Here is a 25764-nt window from a genome sequence, read left to right on the forward strand (position 1 = left end):
ACACCCATGCTGTTGTCTGTTCACCTACAAACAGCAGTCAACAGAAATAAGGTGAGCAACACAGTCCAAAAGAGACACCTATGAAAAAACACTTCTGTTGCTTCGTACCTCTTTTCCCTTTTCTAGTTTAGAGGTACAGTGCTAAATCAGATGCTGCCACAGGTTGCAGGTCTTGTTAGTGCCATCCAGTTCCCCACCACGAATATCATGGATGTAGTGTGGAAGATGGTGATCTGTGTGCCTTCTCTTTCTGCTGACCAGTTGCTAATTTTAATGGGCAGCCTCAAGGTCCCTGCTTTCCATTTTATCTTTAAATCAGACTGTCCTGTAACAGTCCTTTAGATGGTCTTCTGTAAAGTAGGACACACAGTCATTCCAGGCTAATTTTAAATTGATCGAAAAAGGGGTTTTGAACATATGAAGCTATACTGAACCAGTCCATTCATCCATCTGGCATGCACTATCTACCCCAACCTAGAGCCTCCTCCACACCCTACCCCAATATATAATTCCATCACTGGTGACCATTAGCCATTCTGGTTGGGACTGATGGATTTGTAGAGGCCAAAACATCTGGAGGAATCCACATTGGTCTATCTTATTATTTATTTATTTAAAACATTTGTATCCCGCCCTATATCATTAAGATCTCAGGGCGGTGTATCTTGAATGGCAGAGACTCTCCAAGGCTTTCAGGTAGGACTTTCTACTTAAGATCCATCATCCAGAAAAGTCAGGGACTGAAACTGAGTCTCCTCTCTCCACAAAACATGTGTAGTGTCACTGAGCTATGGACCCTCCCAGAGTTTTGGCATTGGGACTATAAAAAAAAAAGCCTCAGTACTAAACTCAGTATTAATTAATGGGCAATATAACATTTGCCTATATTTAAGTGACTGAATGTGTAAATGAGAAATGGCCAGAGTTTTCTCCCTCTGGTACAAGCTCTGGCTTAACTCCCATTCATGTAATTTGCACAGAAGTCCCTGATGGACTGCACCCATTCTGCATACAGCTTACCACAGAACTGGAGAAGTTCCCAGTGGATTTTATCCAATGTCATTAACCACGAAATGTAACAATGTACAGTTTTATGGTTAATTAATTAAATGCCTCATTAACTCTTTAAACATGATTTATTCAATTCATAGAATTTTCAGCCCTCTCTGTTGAATTTCAGAATATGTGGCTGACAGCACATGACTACTTTGACTACGAAAGTAGAGATCTTGGAGTGGGAGGGAATGGCAAAAGCTTGTACAGAACACTAAAAATGTATAGATGTAGTCTATATTTGTGCTGTAACCAAACACACAAAGGTGTGTGTGTGTGTGAACATATAGAGTGAAGATTATATTCACTATTGAGCCTATTGGTCTATCTCGCTCATTTGCCATTTTCATGCACTCCTGCATAGTTTATAGTATTGCCATAAAAATCATGTGAATTTCCACCAACCAAAGCTATTTTCAATGTTTCATGTAAAAGTGCAAATGTGTGGGTATGTGTGTGTATGTGGGGGGATTATGCCAGTTTAAATTTTTCATTTTCATATGTGTGTGTGTGTGTGTGTGTGTGAGAGAGAGAGAGAGAGAGAGAGAGAGGCAAGCGGGCAGTGGGTGGGGGAGTTCATTTGCTGCTTTAGTACGTGTGGCAGGCAGCCCCTGCAGATCCATATTCCATGAGTATGGATCCACAGAGCATTCTGCGTATCATCCTCTATCCAAGCCAGCAAAGGGGGGGGAAAAACACTGAAAGAATAATGCGCCTAAAGTCTCTTTACAATGCAAGAGCCAGCCCTGTCACAGTGATTTACATCACAGACCTTGTTTTCCAAACAATACCGAACCACTTCCTGGAGAGAAAGACGGGAAGGGTGGGGAGAAGAAACTGTTTGTTGCTATGGAGATACCTTTAACATCAGAGGCTGTCACTTAAAGAAAACAGGAGGGAGGGACACATTTCATCCTGGAAATATTTCCCTTTAAAATTGGGGAAAGCAAGGGGGCGGGGAGAGATAGAGAAAAGGAATGTTCCAGGGGGAGTTCTTCTAAAACGGTCTTCAGAAAGCTAAGAGGGGCATTTGCGGCCAAACTATCATGGCGGCCTACAAACTCGGCTGGGCCGAGGCCTGTAATGCATTCTACAAGGCAAACCCCATTCCTCTGGGGAAACCATGAAGGAAACCTCAGATTTCCTGTCTACAACCCTATTCACAATCCCCCTCACTCACAAATTCACTGCCTATTCTACCATATTCCTGTATTATATGGAGGGGAACACTGAGAACACACACAGGTAAGGACATAGTTTTTTTAAATTAGAAAGCTCATACAAAACTTAGCACAGAATTCCAAATTATTTTTAAGCCCCTTAAGATAAAATAGTCTCTCTAAAATTATACTCAAGAATTAAGAAAATGAGAGTTTGTTTTCAAATCTCAAAACTTTGTTGTATTGTGATCTGGAGTGCTGTTCTGGTTGTCTTAAGGTCAAAACAGATATTACTTTGCATGAAGCAGTGATGTGTTTTTCTAATGTTACTTTAGAGTAGGCATAGGGCCCCCGTAAAGTGATGGGAGGTTAGGGGGATTGTTGTTGTTGTTGTTGTTGTTATTTATTTATTTGTATCCCACCTTTTGCCCAATGCTGGATCAGACCCTCTGCACCTATGCTACTGTAAAAATGAAAAAACAAAAGGCAGCAGCTAGATACAGATTCAAAGTAATGGTTATTTTGGTCCCTTTTAGCTGAATACGTCATTTTCTTATGTTATGCCTGACATACAGAAGGGCACCAAACTAGACCAGACAGCAGCAGTTGTGTGTGTTTAAAACACATAATTCCCCAAATCACACAAAAAGAGGTCTCTGTGTACAATTTTAACAACAAAGGCAATGTGTTATCTAACAGTACTTTCTCTCCACAGTTGAGTTCTGATACTCAACCCCACCCTGAGTGAAAAGTTCTTGGAGAAAAGGTCTGTGGAGGTAAGCATTAAGTGTACAATGGATTCAACACCCATCTAATATTCCCCTTTTGCTGTCAAAATTGGGGCCTCGACCCCTTTCTACTGAATTGGAGAAGTTCCATGTTTAAATATGCAGGACAGCCACCAAAACATGCAGGACTGTACTGAGCCGCCACAGTGAAAGGAAAGGAGAAGTGTACCTAGCTGCATGTAAGTCAAGACAAAAAGTGTACACAAACTTAGTACTAGGGTGACCATATGGAAAGAAGGACAGGGCTCCTATACTGTATCTTTAACAGCTGCATAGAAAAGGGAATTTCAGCAGGTGTCATTTGAATGGGTGCAGCCCCTGGTGAAATTCCCTCTTCATCTCAACCGGTTAAAGCTGCAGGAGCCCTGCCAGTCACCAGATACAAAAGACGGCAGGACTCCTGCAGCTTTAACTGTTGTGATGAAGAGGGAATTTCACCAGGTGCTGCATGAATACAAATGACTCCTGCTGAAATTTCCTTTTCTATACAACTGTTAAAGATATAGGAGCCCTGACCTCCTTTCCATATGGCCACCCTACTTAGTACCACAAGCTACCCACTTCATATACATCTCACATTCCCTCAGATTGTGCATTCAGTACAGCTATTTCAGAAGAAATTTTAATTTGGTGTTTGACACTGCATTCTCTGGGAAGGGCCTTCAACTTTATTTGTTTTCATTGAAGCCTTGTGGAATACAGATTGAATTTAAAAACAAAAGCAGTTGTGCTGACTGTAAGAAAAATGTCAAAACCCATTATTTGGGCCATAACTTTATTAGGTTAACTAAAGATCACAAAAGAATGTGCAAGCTTTCGAGTCGTCCAGAACTCTTCACCAGGCAAGAAGGTAAGCAAAAAAACAGTGGAAACAAAGAGTGCTGTGGCACCTTAACAACTAGTAAAAAGTGGCTGATGTTCAAGCCATAGAGCTTGAATCTAGTTACACTCTTAAGATGGAAGAGTGTTAGTGGGATAGAATCTCCTAAGTGCAAACTGAAACCATCTCAGCACCCGAGAAAGCCTAATTTGAATGTCTGCAGCCTCCTCCCACGTTCCATCTTAAGACTGTAACATGATGCACACTCCACGGCTTGAATATCAGCCACTTCCTCCACCTGCTTTTTTATTTTTTTGGCTTTGTTTACCATCTTGCTTGATTAAGAGCTCTGGAGAACTCGGAAGCTTGCTCACTATTTTATGACCTTTAGTTGGCCTAATAAATGTATTGCCCAAATATGGAGTTTTAATTAATTAACCTATGCAGCACCCTATGGAGGTTGTAGGCAGCATTCTCTCTAGATATGGCAGATGTGCACTAAAAGCTAAAACACAAAAGTTCAAAGCGGGGGAGGGCATGTAAAATGTTATTGCATTTATAAATAAGGTGGTGTTAAGCTCTTATTGTTTGATCATGCTGAAAGTCCAACCACCAACGCCCAGTGTTGCCAGGGGACAAAGGTTCAGAATTGCCCCCCATCCCCAAGTGGCTAATACTTACAGATTCCATAGAGACAAGTGAAACCTGTAACAAATGTCGAGAGCGGGATGCTCCTGTTCAGTGTTCCATTCAACAGTTACTGTATGCCCTTTTCTAGGATTCTCCGTTCAATTTTGCCCTGCCCAGAGTTTTCCATTTTTCCCTCAACAGACACTCAGGGCATGTCTAGACTGGGCGATATCCCGGGGATCATCCCTGTGCGTCCACATACCGCACAGGGCATCCCGGGAGCAGAGAAGGATGATCCTTCCCTTGCCCCGGGATATCGCCCTACCCTTCAATTCTGATTTTTCCAGTCTCTGTCGCGGTTTTGTCCCGGCTGCTTGAAAGTAAACGCTAGGAACGGGGCACGGAGCTCCTCAGGAGCTCTGTGCCCATTGGGGGGGGGGGGAGCACAAGTTTTTTTTAAAAACTTTTCATTTTCCTTTAATAAAACAATCCAAAGTGGTGGACGCAACATCCTCTTCCTCCTGGGACATCGTGCACCACGTGTAGACTGAGGGGGAGGATCTCACGATCATTATATCGTGAGAACATCCCCCTCCACCCACCCACCCCTCATCTAGCCATGCCCTCAGTATACTGCGGCCATTGAGCATGCTCAACCCTCACTGAGCTGCTTTTGGGTGTCTCTCCCCTTAGTTTTTTTCCTAAAGTTTTTGTTCCAAACTTCTAAGCCTAGTAACACCTCCCACTTATGCATGGATACTGGTGTTTCCTCTAAGTAAGGATCAGCACTCAGAGAATGAATTTGCTTTTAGTATACAGGATGGTTTAGTTAGATTGACTTTTGTTGAGGAAAAGAAGAGTCTGTCTTTCTTGCTCCCTCTCATGCCCTCTGTGCCAACCCTGCCTAGGTAAACCACTGCTACCATTACTGCTAAGGACTAGGGGAGAGAAAGGGAAGCAAAGGAGTATGTGCATGAGTCATTGGAAGTAAAGCTGGGTCTAATCTTCATTCTGTCATCCCAGCTACCTCCCTCATCAGTGAACTTGAAAACAAATGCCCTCCAGCCCCCATTGCCTATAGAACTGGCTCCTTGAGAGCTAAGCAACAGTGGGACTGGGAAGAGTCAGTAAGTCTCTTTAAACTAGTAGACAGCTCTGCTTGATCTGACCTAGACAGGCAGCATCCTAATGATTTTATTTAATTGAGAGATTTTGAACTGATGCCTTATCGGGCTATAGCGAAACTACTACTATATCCACATTCTGAAGCAATATTTGTTTCCATGTAACAAATACTTAGTTTTTTCTTAGTTTCTTTAGTCTTCTGCTTTTCGCCTTCTGATAAAATGCAGCAAATAAAAAAAAATCCAATTAAGTGGCTAAGGAAAAGGAGTAAGATGCTGTCCAAAGCCAATTAAATCTGCAGCCTGGGGCACATTCTTCACTGGGCTTTTGCATCTATAAGGTGTCACATTGCCCTACCACACAAGAAGCTAGATGCACCATATATATCTTAACCACTTGGATCTCAGCTTGCTACATTAGCTAGTCATTCAACATAGGATTCAACATACTGAAATGGTTTTTATTTCTATTGTCTTCACTTTCTTTTTTCATCAAAGAAAAAGGGTACAGTTAAGTCAGCTGTCTCTTGATTAAAATCTTCGTGCAAATCAGTTAAGGAAGGTGGGGTTTTGTTTGTTTTTTTAAGTTCTAGCCATCTTGTTTTTGACTGAGCTGTATATCTCATGTGTTTTGTTATGGGCAGAGGAAAATCAAAACCTTCCCTTTAATACAGATCTTTGTTGAGTGAAAGGATATATCAGGACCTCTATACATATTGCACTTTAAACACATGGCAGCATTTTCACAAGCAATGCCTCAGAGATATGTAATAAGGTAAATAACTAAACACAAAGTCATATCTCATCCAAAACCTAGGATTGCAAAGGTACTTTGCTAATAGGTCATATATATATATATATATATATATATATATATATATATATATATTCACCATATGTGTATAATCCACATCCCATTGAAGTCTGTGGCTGCTAGATTTACTGGCACTAAGTTGCACTCTATAGTTTCCAAACATGGGATTGACTCCAAAAATGCATTCATATTTTGAAAATGCAATGTTTAAAAGCAACCCTAAATTGAAGCATGTCCATTCACTCACACTGCCAATGCTACGCTACGCAAGTCATCAACCATCCTTAAATCTAGCATATATGTTCACTTTGCCTATGAAACCATGTACATATCCCCACCCCCACTTCCCTCCACTCTGGATTCCAATCCTGCAAAGCACATCATGCTCTGAATTCTTATTGGCAATGACAGGCACCTATTCAGGTTGAAGGTTATTAAATTACAGGAGTTTAAATGGTTTCTCTCTTACCCCAACTCACAAAATATACTAATTGCATGCTTCAATGAGGAAACAGAACAGAGAGCCTCAAGATATTTCACCATGTCGAGGAGGAGCACAAAGACAGACTCTAACCATGTGCACAATTAGAATCATATGTGACACCAAGCATCTCCCATATTCTAATTCAGAGTGGTGAACTTCAGAAACAATGCTTGCCTCGTATCCCAGTCGGGCTGCCCTTTGCAGAAGAGTTTCTCCAGCATTCTTATTGACAATAAGCCTTCGGGCTTCTGGCGGCATGGGACGACTTGGGGTAGTCTCCTGAGGGGTACTTGCAATCTGCAGCTGTGAGGGCTGAAGAGACAGGCAATAATGAGGAAGTCTGCTGCTGCAGGCGATCGTACAATGCCTGCTCATGTGATTCGACTGGCGAAGAGTCACAGTCTGAAGGAGCCTCTGGTCGCATCCAGATTCTCCTCATTAACTATGAGCTGTCAAAATCATTACTGGATTCCACACCCCACCTCATCCACCCTTAATAATTCACTGAAAATCTCTTTTTCTCTCATTAAAGAAAAAAGAAAAAAGGGCGTGGTAGTATCACCTTCTGGATTTATACCATCTAAAAATTTAAGCCCAAAATCCTCAAAGAATGGACTATACAGCAGTCCCAGGAAGTCAGAGAATTTGTCCTGGAGCAATGTGGATTGAGCATTGCACAACAGTAGAACACATTTTAAAGTAAATAGGAAGACTTTGAAAGAATCACTGGCTATGTAAGACAACAGGTTACGAATTTAAATTTGCTGACTTTTGTTTAACTTTACTAAACCTACAGTAATATTAGTGGACAATTAAGTTGAGATAAAGATACCTTCTCCTCAGTGCTTTCAATATCTGTAATGTCATCTCCAGTCAGGGATGACCTCCTCCTCCTCTCCTGCAGTGCCAAATGTTTTGTTTTACACTGACGTTTCCCTGGTGGCTTCTCACACTCGTTGTGTTTCTGCAGCAGGGATGCAGCTTTGAAATCCTCTTCTTCGTCCGTGCACAGCACATCTGTCTTCCAGTTTTCTTTAATTTTCTGCTGCTTGGCAGCCAACCTTGAAGTTGGAGTACAGCTTGGCTGGCTTTGCTTTTTGCTGTTTATATTGGTGGATGAAAGGTTCTTCATATGCGGAGACGCTGGGAAAAGAGGGATACCTAAATGGGAGGAAAGGCATTGCACATTGCATGGTGGGTTGAAACGGAGTGCACACACACACACACACTGCTAACACTTAACACAAAGCTCTTCCATTGTTTAAAAACAGAGTACTTTTACATTTGCATTGCATTAATATTGTAAGCAATTCTGCATTTGAACTACAAGTGCTAACCCACAAAATGAAAAGGAATTGTAATGGGCTGATATATGCTCTAAAGGAAGTTCTCTGATGTGCCTAGTACTAAGGATAGTACACAGACACATATCAAGGCACTGCACCATCTAGACACTGACAATGTAGATGGTGATCAGGCCACCCTCTCAATATACTACTTCCTATGAATGCAAATGAGAGAAGGGGGCTTCCTTACCTGTAAGTTCATGCTACCAAAATGGGAATATACTGCTCTTTCAGGTATAGAACTGCTGAGCCTTTTCACCTTGGGAAGCCAGTTTTTGCTATTTTTTGTAGAGCAGTGGTAAGTGAAAAATTCTAAAGGACACAGAAATGATTTTCAAAAGCAGAGATTGTATTTAAGTGCCCAATTCCCATTTCTGCCTTTGAAAAGTCTCCATTTGTGAACCAAAAATGAAGAAAGCATTGGAGTCCATTTCTTGCAGCATTCTGAAATGGGTTCATAGATCCAGATAACAATTTCTCAGTGAAGTACAGCTCCCTACCAATAAGTAGCTGCCTTTTGTGTTCAGTGCTTTGCAAGTATCTAACTTTCAGGAGAAAGTTAATTGTCTTGCAAAAATGCCATGTATTTAATCTAATTGAACCAGAATATATTGACCCTGTGTGACCATTTTAGCTTCCCCAAAACAGCAAAATACATAGTCTAGGTTCATGTAATATTCTACTAGCCATGCCTGAAGAGAGAAAATGATTTCCCAAGACATGAAAGAAATGTGACGAGAAGAAAGTAAAGATGTTCTAGCTCCATTTGTTTACGTGCCATTTTCAAGAGAAAAATAAAACAAAATTGAACTTCTTCTGAATCTAGAAGGACCCATTAATCCACTGAACTGAACAAATGACTAAAAAGTAAGAACATTTTGTAGCACTGAAATGCATGTTATATCAAATCCAGGTTTCTTAAGTTCTACTTCTGCAAGATCAAGTAATGGAGAAATGGAACAGAAGCCAGGAAGCCAGGAAATGGAACGGACTGAATCTGTATACCTGTATACAGAACTTGGTCTGTATACCTAAGAAAGAGCTCCCTTTTCTTCCTCACAAAAATTCAGAAGCTCCTTTGAATAGTTGGTAAAGTCTCAAGTTGTTCTAACAGCTAAGGAATAAGGCCTAGTTCTCACTGGGATGGTACACTTGTGCCTGGGCTATATGATTTCAGACAGCACGGAGGTGAGGGTTGATATATTTTCCGTTTGCTTTTATGGAAAAAACTCATCACAATCTGAAATAGTAAAACCAATACACAGGTTTATCTCCTCAGTGGTCTGCAAACTAGGCCTAAGACTCAATTCTGTTTCACTAACTAGAGCCTATAGTCATAAGCCTAGGGAAATGAAGCACATCAGTGATCACAGCAGATATACTGTCCTGGGATGCAAAAGTCTAGGTTAAATTGGGTGAACGAGTGGGAAAGAATCATTAGAGCCATTGCCCTGATTCTCCAAGACAGACAGGACGAACACAGCACAATCGGCCTATATTTGCAGCTCCAACTGCCCCACCCAGTGCTCACTGCTGGGTGAGCCACCCAGCAGCAAGAGCACTACTGAAGCCACTAACCTCAGCCTCCCCATTGTGCTGGAGCAGGCTTACCCAGCAGTGAGGCCCAGGCACCTTACTCCCTGTGCAACGGTGGCAGTTTGTAAGTGGAAGGAACTGTTGGCCCAATCTCAGTTGCGTAGCAGCAGCACCAGTGCACATAATAAAGCTTCCAGCCCAGTAAGGGTCAGGGGAAATTAGTCAACAGAGTCCCAATCTGGCTTTATAAAATGGCTTACTCTGGCCTGGCACCTCAGCCTAAGCAACTTGACTGTTAGGTGCAGGCCACACTGTTTTTCTGCCTGCTGAAACAGCCAAACAAGCCACCATCCTAACCAGGAAATGGGGCACCAAATAGAGGGGGTGAATCCTTTCCCTCTGCACCATGGTCCTGATTAAAGTTTTTCCCTCCCCCTGGCTGCTATTTGTCATGCTATTGATACCTATACCAGTCTGAGGAATGATTCCAGCTCTGGAGAATGATTTTCCTCCAAAGTCAGGAAAAGGGGTTAATTCCTCTGCTTTTCCATGTGCCATGGTGCCCATCCTATTCCTTCCCACACCTTCTGGTGCTATGTAAAGACAGGTGCATTGGATGAGATCACATATTTAACCTAACCTGTAGTATGACCCCAAAACCGCTTTCCCAAAGACATGCACCCAGATGGAAATGAAAGAACATATTTCAATTTATGTCATACTACTAACTTGTATTAAGTACTATGGCTATTGTGCTAATATTGTATTTAAATTGTCACTTTATTTTCTGTGAACTGCTTTGAGCACAATGTATCTCTGGAAAATGCAGCATATAAATAAACTGACTATGACTAAATAGGAAAGTGAAGAAAGTAGCAGCAAAACATGGGGGTTGAGTAGAACAATCCAGCTATTCCGCCTTCGACCACTGAAGGAAAGAAATTGGGAACAGACATCTGTCACCTGTCCTGACATTAAAAAAAATGGAATACAAGCATGCTTCTTTCCTTCCTCCCTCCCAGCTCCCCAGAACATGAAAAATTAGCTCAGAAGTTCAAAACCTAATGGAGCAGCCTATTCCCATGAGTGATTAAAGACTTAAACCTCTTCATACTTTGTTTAATCTACTCAACCTTAATAACCCATTTTACATACACATGTGTTAAAAATTGTTATGAAAGTTAAAACCATTCCTAAATAATAAGAATGCCAAAAAAATAATAAAATACAGACAAAAATATTTTAGGTTTGTTTTTAAAAGACACACACATTCCCCTAGAATGTGGCTTTAAAACATAATTCACACCACACACAAACAAATTTTGCAAAACAAGCATGAGTGAAGTTTAATAGTGGCATTTTAAGTCCTTTATATAATAATAAATAATTTATATTATATGTATTATAATATAAAACTTTTATCCAAAAACTACTGACAACCTCTTAGCACTGGTGGCAGCATGCGTCACTAAGTAATGCTAGATTTCCCTAGTAATCTCTGCATACCTTGTTCATTGTCACTTGTTTTGAGGGACTCTTCAGACCAACTTCTATTGCTTTTGACCTCTGACCTTTTCTTGGTGTGCCTTTCTTCTGTGCAGTCTTTGACCTTTGCAGTGGCCTCTGGCTGAACAGCCTCAGCTAAATCTTTCCTGCTTTGCCGGCCCAACTTGCCGGGTGGGGATCTCTCTGGTGACACCTGCTGCTCCCATAGTTCCCTAAGATGCTGCAGGTGACGCTGCTTTTTGGGATGGAGCCCTGTTAATTCAATGCACACCTTCAGGTTGGTCACCTCATTACAATTGGGCTCTTCTAAGTGGTTAGAGGAATTGTTTGTCATTTCCCTCTCAGGCCAGTCATCTAATGGAAAAATAACTAAAAATTAATCAAAAGGCCCTCAACTTGAAACAAAAGCTATAGTTCACTTGTGGGGCAGATTGTTTCAGCTTCACCACCACACTATGCATTTTTAAAAGATTAGCTCAGGTAGGGGTTTGCATGCACTACAGCCATTTGCATTGTCCAATGATTACATTGTACAATGACTAGTCTTTTACCCTTTAGGTACTCGAACATCATTCAGGTGAGTACTTGGGATTGGCACAATCAAGGTCATAAATGGACATACGTTAATTCAAAAAGTGTTCATTTCACAAGCCATGCCTTAAAAGTTACCAACTGGTCTTGGTTACCTTTGGAATTCTTCCTCTTTTTTGCTTTTGATGCAAATTCCTCATCCAGTTCCTCTACAAAGTTTTCTTTAAGGCTTCCATCATTCTGCATTTTCTCACCAGAATGTTTACGCTTTCTGTCCAGATGTGGGCACAGGGCCTGGTTGACATCTTCTGCTGTCTGGTCAGTTGTCTTTTCATATACAGCAAGTCTCTCCAAATAACTGTCTGGTGGAGGACCTTTGTTCTCAGAAGTTGCAAAATTGTGAACTTGGGTGCTCTCTGAATTATGAAAATCACCTTAAAAAAAAGTCACCACATTATAAACTGAAGGACTCTCTTGTGCAAGAATTATTTAATTGCTAAGAGCAAATCTAGTGCCACCATACATTTTTAAAGAAAACTTTTATTTCCAAAGTATGTAAGTCAAATCTGTAAAATACAGAGGGTGGGATTAGGATGAATATTAAAACAGATGTACCAAGAACCAATAGGAAAACCAAACAGACACAAATATTGCTAGCATTTCATTAAACCAGTATATCACTAGGAAAAGGGGGTATCATCCTAGTCATTTTTCCCCCACATATATTATAGCCATCAGTTATTTTGTAATCTCGGATTAATTATTTCTGTTCAAAGCACACCTAATGAATGTATGCTATAGAGCCTGATCATAGGGTGGGCAGGTGTCCTTACAGAGGATAGTCCTATATTTTGGAGAATTGTCAAGAGGACAGTCCTCAGGTTGAAGGTGTTCTCTATTTGGAGACTATCCTGTCCACCCCCAACTTTCTCCACCCCAGCTTAGGGTAACATCCCAATAAATGTGCACTCTCTGGGTAAGAAAAGTGTTTTAAAAGTGTTGTACATATCCATATTGCACTTCCACTCCTCTTTCGAAGTGCTATAGCTTACTTTATTTTTCATAGCTGTGGAACTCATTTGCAGGCTTTGAAAACCTGGGTGACATTATGTATCCTCAAGGTTATTCTTAACTGTAAGCTTAGCCGAGAATATATACAATATAACAAAATCCACTTAGGTGTCTTAAGGTCTTCAACAGACATATTTCTGAACATGAATCCAAGATCTATATGAGCAATGCATAAGAAGAAGCCCCACCTTAAACCTGGAGTTCCATACACTTTCTTTTATTTAAAAACAAACATTTTCCTATGAGAATTGCTTAAGCTTCTATGCCTTTCAGATATTCTCTTTCTCCTTTCAGTTTTCTGTGTGTGTTTTTAAAATAATGCAGTTGATCTCTCTCTTCTTATATATATCTGCCTCTTGTCTTCTTTTCTTTGTCCCCAGCACATTCCTCCTCAATCTTATCACTTAACTTACTCTTTCTATTTTGTCACATGCCTTATCATCAGCAACCCATTTCTTAAAATGTTTGCCTTATACCTGCTAGTTGGAAAAACAGACTTAAGAGGGGTTTTGAATCAGAGCAAGGTGGTTTTTAAGACTGACGTATTTAAGAAAAGGATGTGGGACTGAATATATCCTAAGATTATAAACAATATGAAGCTTTTTTACAATAAGCACTTTTGCTGAAAAATATTAACTGTTAGGTGTAATAAAGACAATGAAGACAAATTCTAGGTTTTTATATAAGCATACAGGTCTGGATTAAATCTGCAAAGCATCTGGTGTCACCAATTTGGAAAAAGGCAAAAATGCTACAGCTTATTTTCCTCTGAGATAAAGGTCTAGATGGGTATTTTACATCCTTCATTTATTAGATGCTCCACATTGGCTGCAGGGAGAAAGTGTTCATTCTCGTTTTGTGTTAAGGTTATTCTTTAAAAATACTAATAACCTTCTTGCAAGTATTTAGAGAATTGGGATGTTATTGTTGGAGATAAAAGTTTGTACTTTAATGATAAGTAAAGCTTGAAGAATGTATTAATTAAGCCTATGAATCCATGACTACAGAAGATGTTTTGACCTACTGGACTCATACCAATAGACTGACCATTTAAATAAAACATTAAAACACACATTCATCATGCACAGCTCCCACATAACCTTCATTTGAAGTGGGCCTTGAACTAGAACCTTCTCCTGTCTGAACCGGAACTAGAGCTAGGTCAAACACCTGATAAATACTCGGGGTGGCGGGGAGAAGCAGAGGGATTTTCATGCACACACAGCCAAATATCAGGAAGCCATGCATAAGCCAGGCATCAGGCATTAATGCATTATAATTCTAAGTGCTAATTATGTCAAATATGGAAAAAGTTTCTTCTGCTCCATCACAAGTGCTAGGGAGAAATGACTGCTCTGAATTCTCTTATCATTTTACTACCAGGAACCAACTTGATAGGAATGCCAGCATGAAAGAAGAATATTTCCCTGCCGTAACAGTTTGGGAATTCCCTACACCAAAGAATCAAGAGAGAGAGAAAAAACACCAAAGAATCAAGAGAGAGAGAAAAAACCTTGGCTTCCCAAATATTGCACAATCAAGCATCAATCAGTCGCCTACATGTGAGAGTTTTGTACAAGCTTTTCATTTAATCACAGCCACTTTGAATAAGATTATTTCTGGGTTTACTTGTATTAGCACTTCCAACTCTAACACTGCAAATTCTTGTCTGCATCTTCCAGCTTCAGCCCGACCATGGTAACACAGAAACTAAACACGACCTTGCATTCCACGGAAGGAACAAAAATAGAGTCTCCTACAAGTACTGTTTGTTGCCCACAGTACACTGATCACACTTGGAGATACACTTAAGTTTTAACTTTGCCTATTTGTGAACAAGAAACAAATACCTTCATTTCTATACTGAAGGCCATTATATTCTGCAGATGTGAAAATAGAAGCGACTTTCCATCTCTTCAGTATACTTTTTCTTATCCTGAGATCTTCTTTAGGAAATGTTAGTGAGCCATCTGAACACTAAAATTACCTAATAACTATCATCCAAAAAGTATAACACAATGGGAACAATACAACCTGTTAGTTACAACTGAGCCCAACTGAGATCAATAAAACCTAGACAGCAATCCTATACAAGCTGGTTGAGTTCAACCTGCGGGATCGCCTTCTCCCATACAATCCATCCCGCACACTCAGGTCCTCTGGGAAGAATCCACTTCAGCTAGCAAAAACTAGATTAACAACTGTTACCCAGAGGACCTTTTCTTCCGTTGTTCCCAGACTGTGGAATGACCTGCCGGAGGAGATTTGTCAACTTGACAGTCTTTTAGAATTTAAAAATGCAATAAAGACTGATCTATTCCGACAGGCCTATCCAGTGTTTTAATCACGTATGGTATGTTTTAATTCGTTTTTATGTGTATTTTATATCATGTTTTTATACTGTTTGTTTTACACTTTGAATTGTTTTAGTTTTTGTGAACCGCCCAGGGAGCTTCAGCTATTGGGCGGTAAAAAAATGCAAATAATAATAATAATAATAATAATAACAACAACAACAGGGGACTTACATCCGACTGATGAGCCTCGTGTGGCGCACAGCGGTAAAGCAGCAGTTTCTGCAGCTGAAACTCTCCCCACGGCCCGAGTTCGATCCCAGCGGAAGCTCGTTTCAGGCAGCCGGCTCGGATCGACTCAGCCTTCTATCCTTCCGGTGTCAGTAAAATGAGTACCCAGCTAGCTGGGGGAAAGGTAATCATGGCCGGGGAAGGCAACGGCAAACCACCCCACTATAAGGTCTGCCAAGAAAACGTCAGCGAAAGCTGGCGTCCCTCCAAGAGTCAGTAATGACTCAGTGCTTGCACGAGAGGTTCCTTTCCTTTCCTACATCTGACTGAGCATGCATAATGTTGGGCTAAACAGCATTTCAAATGCATTTTACTTCCAGTGGATTGAATCCAGAATTAGTCATGATTAGAGTAGTCCCACAGAACTTAATGGGACAAGTTAGCATTATTTCAGTGGGTATACTCAAAGCATGACTAAGTCTGGATCCAACCTATTGGAAATAAATAGTGCAATAGCTTTAATTTTTGGAAGCAGAATTCCAGTTTTCCAATTTCACACACGTACAGGACTTTTCTACCCTTGTTTATTTCTGCCTACTTAGCAAATCATGTGTGTACGCATCTGTGTGCATCATTAGAAGACATAAAAGTAATGAAAAATATAAATATTTGCCATTTTGAGTTTTTATTGCTTAGTATTGAAAAGCAAGATTTCCCAAAAATGGAACACAAAAAGAAATACCTGCTTGAGAGATAGAGGGAACATAAGTTTGGAGCACTGAATTTTACTGGTCTTCCCAAAAGCATAAGAAACTTGTGTGTGTCATTGACACAAGAATTTAATTTGGATGACCATATGAAAAGGAGGACAGGGCTCCTGTATCTTTAACAGTTGTATAGAAAAGGGAATTTCAGCAGGTGTCATTTGCATATATGTAGAACCTGGTGAAATTCCCTCTTCATCACAACAGTTGAAGCTGCAGGAGCTATACTAGAATGACCAGATTTAAAAGAGGGCAGAGCACCTGCAGCTTTAACTGTTGTGATGAAGAGGGATTTTCCCCAGGTTCCTCATATATACAAATGACACCTGCTGAAATTCCCTTTTCAATACAACTGTTAAAGACACAGGAGCCCTGTCCTCCTTTTCATATGGTCACCCTAATTTAATAGGCAGTAGAAAGACAGACATCAGTGAAAAAAATCTGCCCAGGTAAGTATAACGTATGTAGAATGAAACAGGAAATATCAAGATTCATGCATTGAGCAGGGGGTTGGACTCAATGGCCTTATAGGCCCCTTCCAACTCTACTATTCTATGATTCTAAGGGCAGAATGGCCAACACCATCCCATACCATCACCTGCAAAAAGGGCTTCTTTAAAAATAAAGTATGGGTCAAGGAGCCTAGACAACTGCAAAAATGCTGCAGATTCATTCTCAACATCATTCCTAACAGCTTAGCAAATATAACCATTTCCCTTTTGTTGGTTGTATATGATCCCTAACTCTCATAAATTTAGCTTAAACAAGATAACTTGCATTATATAGTAGTTTATAACCATTTAATCTAGCATTCCCCTAAATTCTGATAGCAGCGATACACTTACTTCCTGAATTAAAATTCAAGTCACACTTCACTCTTCCACCTGGAAAACTCTTTCCTGTAGTAGAGTATGTAGGAGTAAGAATTACTTCATCTCTTTCTCTCATCATGGCCATGGATCTGGGCATGTTTCCTGTTTGGAACACCAGCCTAGAGAAGTTACTCATGTACAGATGCAAGGGGCACTCTGCTAAGCACAGGTAATGTTGCTGCATTTCTGCACTGGGAGCGCTTGACGATTACCTGCTAAGCAGGAGAAACTGATTAGGAAGACACAGTAGAAACTGTATTTCCTAAAACAAATAAGATCCGGTTTCTGGATCTCACTACTAGTACTACACTGGCTGTAGGTAGTAGGGTCTTGTTGTCACCCAGGCATTAATACAACCCTATGCTAGTCTTCCCATTGTAGCTTTTGTGATGGAAAATACTAGTCGTGTTGCAGCAGCTAAAGCCATTCAAAAAGTATGGGATGCCTGAAGGTATCTCAACAATCCCTCTTGCAGTATTTGAAAAGCCCATTTACACATTTAACATTTCTTAAAACACATGTGATATGTGTTTTAAGAAAAATGTAATATTTCTCCAAGAAACAATTCTGATTCTTTTTACCAACATTGAGCCACCAGACCTTGTTTAAATGGATCTGTGTACCAGTTCAACATCACTGCTGAATGGACTTACAACAAATACATCCCATAATTTATCACATGTGTGGCACAGAAGTTCTCCATAGCAACATTTATAAGCCACCTTGGCAACAAAAAAACCCAGCTATACTATGGCTCTCACCATCGCTACTGATTTTGAAATTCCCTGGAAAAGAATAAATATGTTTGCCTCCTATTCCTGGTTTTGAATTTTCAGTTAGGAGGTAGCCTACTTTATGCCATTCTAATAAAATAAAATAAAAATTGCACTGATGCATCTGCAAGCAACAAACTGCTTGTGCCTTAATATGTTTATGCCACTGCACTGGAACATCAGTTAAAACACCACATCCCAACTACCTTATTTTAACTGGTTATGAAAGATGCAACCAAAAAGAAAGAGACAAATACTTTGGCTAATCCATTGGCTGAATTTATGACAATCATAGCTCTTATTCAGCCCATTTCACCTTTGCACCAGATTAAAGAATCAGGTGTTACATAAACACGGCTGAAACTGCCAGTAGGCATTACAGCCTCTCTTGTAGTATCAGGCATGTTTTAGAGAGCACTAGAGCAAGCAGGCAGACTGCTGTATCTGTACAACATTTTGCTTGCTTCAGTGAGACTCTACCCAAGTGCAACAGTCCCATCTGCACACCACAGGACCAAGAACAAAATTTATTCTTCCACTCCTATAAATTTACAGTAGTCCACCTACTCAGTGCAAGGAATGGAAGGTCAAACATAGACTTCTCTCCTCATCCTCATAAGATCTGCTTCCTGTATGCAGTGAACCATATGGGTGGCTTCGAGCACAACTGTGTAATCCAAGTTGCAAGAGGCTCCCCAAGGGGTTCAGGTGCATTTTAACTAAGGCAACATACCCCCCCCCCAACTACAACAAGGGAGCTGGTTAGCACCACTGAGGATCAATGGGACATCTTCATTTTTCCTTAGGCTTTGTGCCTTTTCCATTGACCTGCCTGTCCCTAGATCAAAGATGAGGATGAAAACTGGCACTCTTTCACTATTACATCTGTCTTTCTTTTGTCTTGTTGATATTGGGGAAACAGGTGGGAGGAAAGACAGTGACCCAATTCTCACAATCGAAACAAGCCACTGGGGCTCATGTAAGCCATGGTGGCTTGCTTAAATTGGTGATGCATGCCAGACACTATTAACCTAATTACCCACCCAGGCTCAGCTTGTTATCTTGTCTGAATCCAGGTGGCATGGTTTGAAGGAAAAACAACCTTCAAATAACCCATGGCATGTGTCACAGATTTCACTGATTAATGTGTAAACACACAATATTGAACAACAGTTTTTGGGTACTCCTTGTTAATGTCCATATAGGAAATTGAACCATATTTCTTAGGTCCTCTTTCTTACCTTCTCTACGTGAGGGCAACTCCCTTTTCTTTTTGGTAAATTTCATCAAGCCACCATGGCTTATTTAAGCCCTAGTGGCTTCTTTGATCATGTAGACCAGTCCAATATCTTTTACCAGTTATTTTTTACTTCACATGCAAACCTAGTCAAAGCGTGATCATAACTGGTTCACATGACGCAACACCCCACCATAGCTTAATTTAGCCATGGGGGCTGTTGCATTGTGCTGGGCATCTGAGAGTATCTTTGCATGGCATCTGGCTTACCATAGCTTGTCGTGTCATGTGAATTGGGATGGCATGGCTTGTTGGTAGTGGGCAGGAATCCAAAAATAGACCATGGCTTATTTGAGGGTTACTACCAACTCCCAACAAGGCATGCTGCCCAGGTTCACATGACATGACAATCCACACTAGTGAGGGTAATAATGCAAATTTCATTGATATGCAACCAGTACAGGAGGCAGGGGAAATAAGCCAGCATGGCTTACTTACCCTGTTGTGATCATGCAAATCCAGTCAGTGTATTAAGCCCAACGTAAGAGTAAGTTTTCATAAGGTAATTTTAATTTCAGATTAATAATCCAAATAGAAATCTGCTAGACCAGAAGGCAACTGATAGCTCAGGCCTAGCCTACACAAATAACATTAGGTTGTAAAAGTAGTCTATACCTCTTCAAATTACAGGCAAGAATGCCATTTTTAAATGCTCCCTCATGTAAAATGTTCCCTGCCAGGAGAAAACTAGGATAGTAGGGAGAAAGGCTCTAGATAGCTGTTTTCTGCTGTGTTTATTTTCTATTTGCAGGGAGTTTGAAGTGGTGGTGGGGGGTATGCTGCCATAGGGAGGGGGGTATGCTGCCATAGGGTAGGGTGACCATATGAAAAGGAGGACAGGGCTCCTGTTTCTTTTAAGAGTTGCATAGAAAAGGGAAGTTCAGCAGGTGTCATTTGTATGTATGGGGAACCTGGTGAAATTTCCTCTTCATCACAGCAGTTAAAGCTGCAGGTGCCCTGCCCTCTTTTAAATCTGGTCACTCTAGTATAGCTCCTGCAGCTTTAACTGTTGTGATGAAGAGGGAATTTCATCTGGTTTTCCATATATACAAATGATCTGCTGAAATTCCCTTTTCTATGCAACTCTTAAAGATACAGGAGCCCTGTCCTCCTTTTCATATGGTCACCCTACCATAGGGAGGCCTTCATAAATGACACCCTTTCATCAATAACCTGAAGTGGTTCACCCCATTCTAATACTTTATTCTGATGCATATGTATATCCAACCTCGAAGTCGTATTCTATATACTAATAGTGAACTCATTCACCGAGTTCTCATCCTTATGTAGCCAATTCACCATCCATGCATAAGAGCTGAGTATCAACAAGCTGGGGGAAACCCGAAAGTTTGCAGAAATACAAAAATCTTTAGTAAAAAAACTTGAGGGAACAATCCCAACCTGCAAAAATAGTCCAAAGAAGACTGCACATGGTTACAGAATGCAAAGGTTTTTTTGTTTTTGTTTTTTTGGGGGGACACAGAAAATCAGAGCCAAGGAGAATAAAAGGTGGCATGGGAGGAACTCTGAATAGAAATACTCTGAACTCCACATTTTAAATGTCAAAGTTTTATCCAATTGTAAGATTCAAGATTGACCTAAGAAATGAATCTATATTAGGTATAAGTCATTGAAGAGAAGAATAAAAACCACTCTTTCTCAGGTTCACACAAAAGCTGAACCTGGAAATGTTTTAACTACATCAGATACTTAGGTGTACTGGCACGGTCTGTGTCATTGCCCCAAAGTTCAAGATGCCCTGAAGAACCCCCACTCCCACCCCAAACAAAACACAATGCTAAGAACATTCTGCTCAGCTCCATTTATTCGTGCTATCGCACAGAGCAAGAAGGTGGATGGAGATGGCAAAGCTTTTATAGCAGTGCTCTAGACATAGTCACTGTAGAGACTGCAACATGGAAGAAAAAGGCTCTTTTTAACATAATGATCGGGTTTGCATGATCACCATGACTTAAACAAGCCATGGTAACTTGTTTAAGCCATGACAAGTGCCGGGCACCATTAGCCTAACTACCCACCCAAGTGCGGCTTTTCATGTTGTCTAAACCCAGCGCAGCAAGGCCTGCTGTCAGGTTACTTGACAGATATTTAATCCTCAAACAAGCCTGGGCTGACACAAGTCATGCCCAGGCAGGTAATTAGGCACATGCCACAGCTTAAACAAGCCACATGCTACATCTCAAACAAGCTGCAGTGATTGTGCGAACTGGCCCCATGTCTACAATAGTAGTGTTAAGAAGTTAATTAGCCTAGAAAGTGTTTTTGAAAACAGCCTTCAACCACTACTGTCAGAAAGGCTATAGTCCAAAGTGATCTCACAGCATTCTTTTTGAAATTAGTACAACTATTCCTTAAAAGAATTGATAGGATCGCAGCCTCTTATTTTCAACTTTTTTGCAAAGATAAACCCTGCAATATGCACAACCCGTTTGTGTTGTAAACATGTTGTCAGTCCACAAACAGAAAAAAATAATCATTATGCAAAGCAACGTCAAAGTAACTCACCCCAACCCATATTACATGGAAGCTAAGAGCTTCACTATAAATTACATCAGCAACCCTATGGCACCTTTGTCTCCCTGCAGACATAACATTTGGTATTGCATGAAGGTAATCACCCAGGCAAAACACACACCTGACACACAAACCCCAAGCAGAACACATCACACCAAAACAAACTGGCTAAAACACACAGGAAAAACAAGCAAAACTCTCCCTTGCTTTCCAGCATCCCTTCAACTCCCCACCCCCCAGGATGCTGTCTGCCCCCTAAGTTCCCAGGGGACATTCACACACACACACACACACACACACACACAGAGAGAGAGAGAGAGAGAGAGAGAGAGAGAGAGAGAGAGAGAGAGACCTTTTGCTGGCTAGGCATGCTTCAAAACAAAGCACTGAACTGCAGGCACCACCATTTTTAATTTTTAAGAATGCCTCAGGGGCCCATGTGGGGCCCAGATTCATTCTCTGAAATAGGCAGTGCTAGAGGTCAGCACTTTGCTTTACAGCATGTCAGCCTCCCAGTCATTTTTTTTAAATTAAAAAAAGACAGCCTGGCAGAGCACCCACAGGCACCACGTTGGAAACCCTACTCTAGTAAGTTTTCCTGCCCCACTTCCATCAGGTCACCAATTCCATGGAGCAAACACAGGGTAATTAATATGAGGGCACTATTTCACATAGGGATACTGCTAAATGTTACAGCTTGAGGAAATGGAAAGCTTGCCACAGGTTGCCAATCTCCAGGCAACCATAATATGTGATCTAGCTTTTAGACACACCTTAAATCCCTCTTACCACATTACTGTTTCTTGTGTAGATGTGTCCTCAAAAAAGCCTAGATTTTAAAGATCTGCAATTTAGCAAATTGATAGAACTTCCTGTTAATTCACAGCTAACTAAGGCCTAAACTACACTAAGCAGAATACTGCACTGTGAAAGCAGTATGACAGTGGTACATAAAAGGCAGGAGCCACACTAAGCAGGCTATAGCACTATGAAACTGCTATCTGGTATGTGTCAATGAGCCCAAACAGTTGTCAATGCACTTCAATACCACTAAAAAGTAGTAGTGTGGCTCCTGCCTTTTATATACCGCTTTTATAGTGCTATATCTTGCTGGCTGTAGATTAGGCCTAAGAGTGCAGTCCAGATGTCACCGATTCATCTGGACTGCAAAAGTCTGGATTGCACTCTTGAAAAAAGCATATGAGGAACACAGTCAAGATACAATGCCTACTTTCATTTCTAATCAGTCTCCATACATCTCAATTAGTTAAATGCCTTTTTACCCCAATGGAGCTTTGAAGAACAAGGACTGGTGACAAGGAATACTTGGTGGCTTGTGGGGCAGACATAAGTAATTGTTTCTGGGTAATGGAAGGTGTCAAATCCTGGGTCAATCTTGACATGAAGCTTTGATGCTCGCATGCTGACTTTTGTGAAACAAACCCAAAAGCACAAGGAAAAAGCGGCAATGGAATAATTATCCTGTTCCTAGAGCTATCCCATAAAATTGATATGTTTCAACAAAAATGTATCCTCTTACATGCACCCAGCCACAGGATTGAAAATGTTACTCCTTGAGCAAACATACATTACATCCCAATCAACCTTCATACATTATAAACACCTAAAAAGAGACCTTTGCCTTCATCTCCTTTTATTCCAGCTCTGATTAGTCATTCACTCTTCCCACATTTACTATCTTTGCTCCAGCTCCCTTTGACAAAAGCCAGCTCTTCCCTTCACCTTGTTGCTAGCTAAGGCCGTGTAAGATGCCCAGGAACAGTAACGACTTTTCTTTTAACTTAACAGCACTTTTGAGTGTTCAAGGCTCATGAGGAGTATGCGCAAACAATTATGAAAATAAAGGAAGCAGAAAATGAGCAGCAAACAAGAATCAGAGCATCAGGCCTCTAATTTCAGAAGAAAACATAGGACTTTGCTCCTCCACAACCTGAACCCTGCTTAGCACCTTTGAGAAAATTCTCTTTCCATGAGGAAATACATCGTCCTTACCTAGTCAAGGGCCCGCCGCACCCTTTTTGTGCAACATTAACAGTTCTGTCAAATACAGTTGAATTTGGTAGGTGAATATATGAATTTGTGACCAACACATCCAAAAGTTAGTACAATAATAGCTTGTAATTAAAATTGCCTATTGTCTCAATTCATCTGCCATAACTCTGAAGACAGCCCCATGCCACCAAAAGATAACCCCAAACACACACATATGTGCACACACGCGTGCGCACACACACACACACTCTAAAAGCACCCATTATCCCATCAGCATGTTTCTGGAGTAGAGGAGGCAATTTGTTGTACCATCTGAGTGGGGATTGGGTACATTTAGTCTGGAAGTCTCAAATTCTTTAGCTTACAGCAGCCTTGCTGAAAGCACTGGTGATTAGTTGGAAGCATCCCCATACTAATAATTGGCAGAGTCTTGCTATTTACTGTTTTACTCTGTACAGCACCATGTACATTGATGGTGCTATATAAATAAATAATAATAATAATAAAATACAGCCAAAATACAAGCCTTACCTAGCCTTAAATCTATGGCATAGTTTGGATAGACCCCAACCAAAGTCCTACTTAGAGTAGACCCATTGATATGAATTAGATTAAGTTAGTCATCACTAACTTGTCCCATTTATTTCAATAGTTTTACACTAAGTAGGGCTTTGGTTGGATTCTATCCTTTATTCCATACTGGTCCCATGGAATTCCATATTATGAATGGAAATTTATGCAGTGTCTATCAAACTAGAGGCTTGTATCAGATTACTGAGAGGGGTGAAGAAGAGCCCTGCTGGATCAAACCAAAGGCCTATCTAGCCCAATGGCTAACCAGATGCTGATGGGAACTCACAAGTTCAAGAGCAGCTTCCAACTCATGTTCCCAGCAAGTGGTATTGACATGCACACTGTCTTCTTCATGACTAGTAGCCATTGATAGCCTTATCCTCCATGAAAAAAGAGGGGTCTTTTACTGAATCTGACTGTACCTCACACAAATCAGTGGCTCTCTAGGAACACCACCAGCAACAATCATGTTAACATTCACACACTTCAGAGAATTAAATGGAATGCTTCATGATTAAATGGGCTAGTAATTCAACCATCCAAGACTGATCTTCCTTTTTTTGCCACCCTCTGGCAATAGCCTGTAGCTTTCTCAGAGACACCACAAACAACTTTTGAGCTGCAGATGTAAAATAAAGTTTATGCCAAAAAAAATCCTTGCTGTCAAGGAAAGCTCTGCATGCATTGCTAACACTATGCACTAGCCTTTTAGATTTAAATGCTTTAAAAACTATGTTATGGCATAGTTTTGCCTCAAACATCTATAGGAGGCACACAGACACTTCAAAAAGGCATCTAAAAATTTGCTTACATCTGTCATTGTCATTTTGCCCAGCAATGGCATCTTCCAAAGTGACAGACTTGGGCTTCTTTTCATTATTTCCTTTCAAGTTTTCCCAGTCTGCTTGGTTGAATCGGCAGACCTCCGGGTCTTTGGTTGCTATGTGGCCTTCTCTCTCTTTCATCTCCAACTCTGAGAAGCGCATCATTGCACGCTAGAAAGAGAATTGATATGAAAAAAAAAATCTCACAATAAGAGCTACTTCATTTACCTTACCTTATATGAAAGTATTTCCAAATGAAAAGATCTGTTCAAAACCAAGGTTTAAGATGCAAACAATTATATATAAAATTTTAAAATCTCAGACATTCAATATGCATGGCATGTAGTATCTATACACAAAATATATACACAGTTCTTCCATATATAAATGTAAATTGCATACAATATTACATATATATGTACATATATATACATATTAAAAAGCATTGTCTTTTGGGAGGTATAACAAAACAAAACAAAAACTGCACAATGAATAAAGAAGATCATGGCCCACAACTTCCCTTTGTGTACTTGGAAATGAAATTTTAACTCAAAGGTTTATGCAAGATTCTAGTAATAAAAATTTGAAGAACTGACCTCACAGTAAGCAGCAGGTAGACATAAAATACTGTCCTCTTGTAATCCTTCCATCTATGTAATTAAAATGGGCACTCAATGGATCATTTAGATAATTTCATCCATTTTTATAAGCATCAACTAATTCTT

General features: G+C 40.4%; 1 protein-coding gene across 1 annotated transcript in view; it reads right to left on the bottom strand.

The window, feature by feature from the left end:
* Positions 1-25764, bottom strand: part of BCOR (BCL6 corepressor) — an 85218-nt gene that overhangs the window by 16646 nt on the left and 42808 nt on the right. The window contains exons 5-10 of the mRNA XM_063126523.1: positions 25636-25689; positions 25027-25210; positions 11948-12226; positions 11262-11615; positions 7706-8034; positions 7048-7185 (exon numbers count right to left, since the gene is read on the bottom strand). Of these exons, the coding sequence (XP_062982593.1) occupies positions 7048-7185; positions 7706-8034; positions 11262-11615; positions 11948-12226; positions 25027-25210; positions 25636-25689 (1338 nt within the window). The remainder of the gene's footprint in view (positions 1-7047; positions 7186-7705; positions 8035-11261; positions 11616-11947; positions 12227-25026; positions 25211-25635; positions 25690-25764) is intronic.

Source organism: Elgaria multicarinata, chromosome 5 (assembly GCF_023053635.1).
Source record: "Elgaria multicarinata webbii isolate HBS135686 ecotype San Diego chromosome 5, rElgMul1.1.pri, whole genome shotgun sequence".
Lineage (NCBI taxonomy): Eukaryota > Metazoa > Chordata > Lepidosauria > Squamata > Anguidae > Elgaria > Elgaria multicarinata.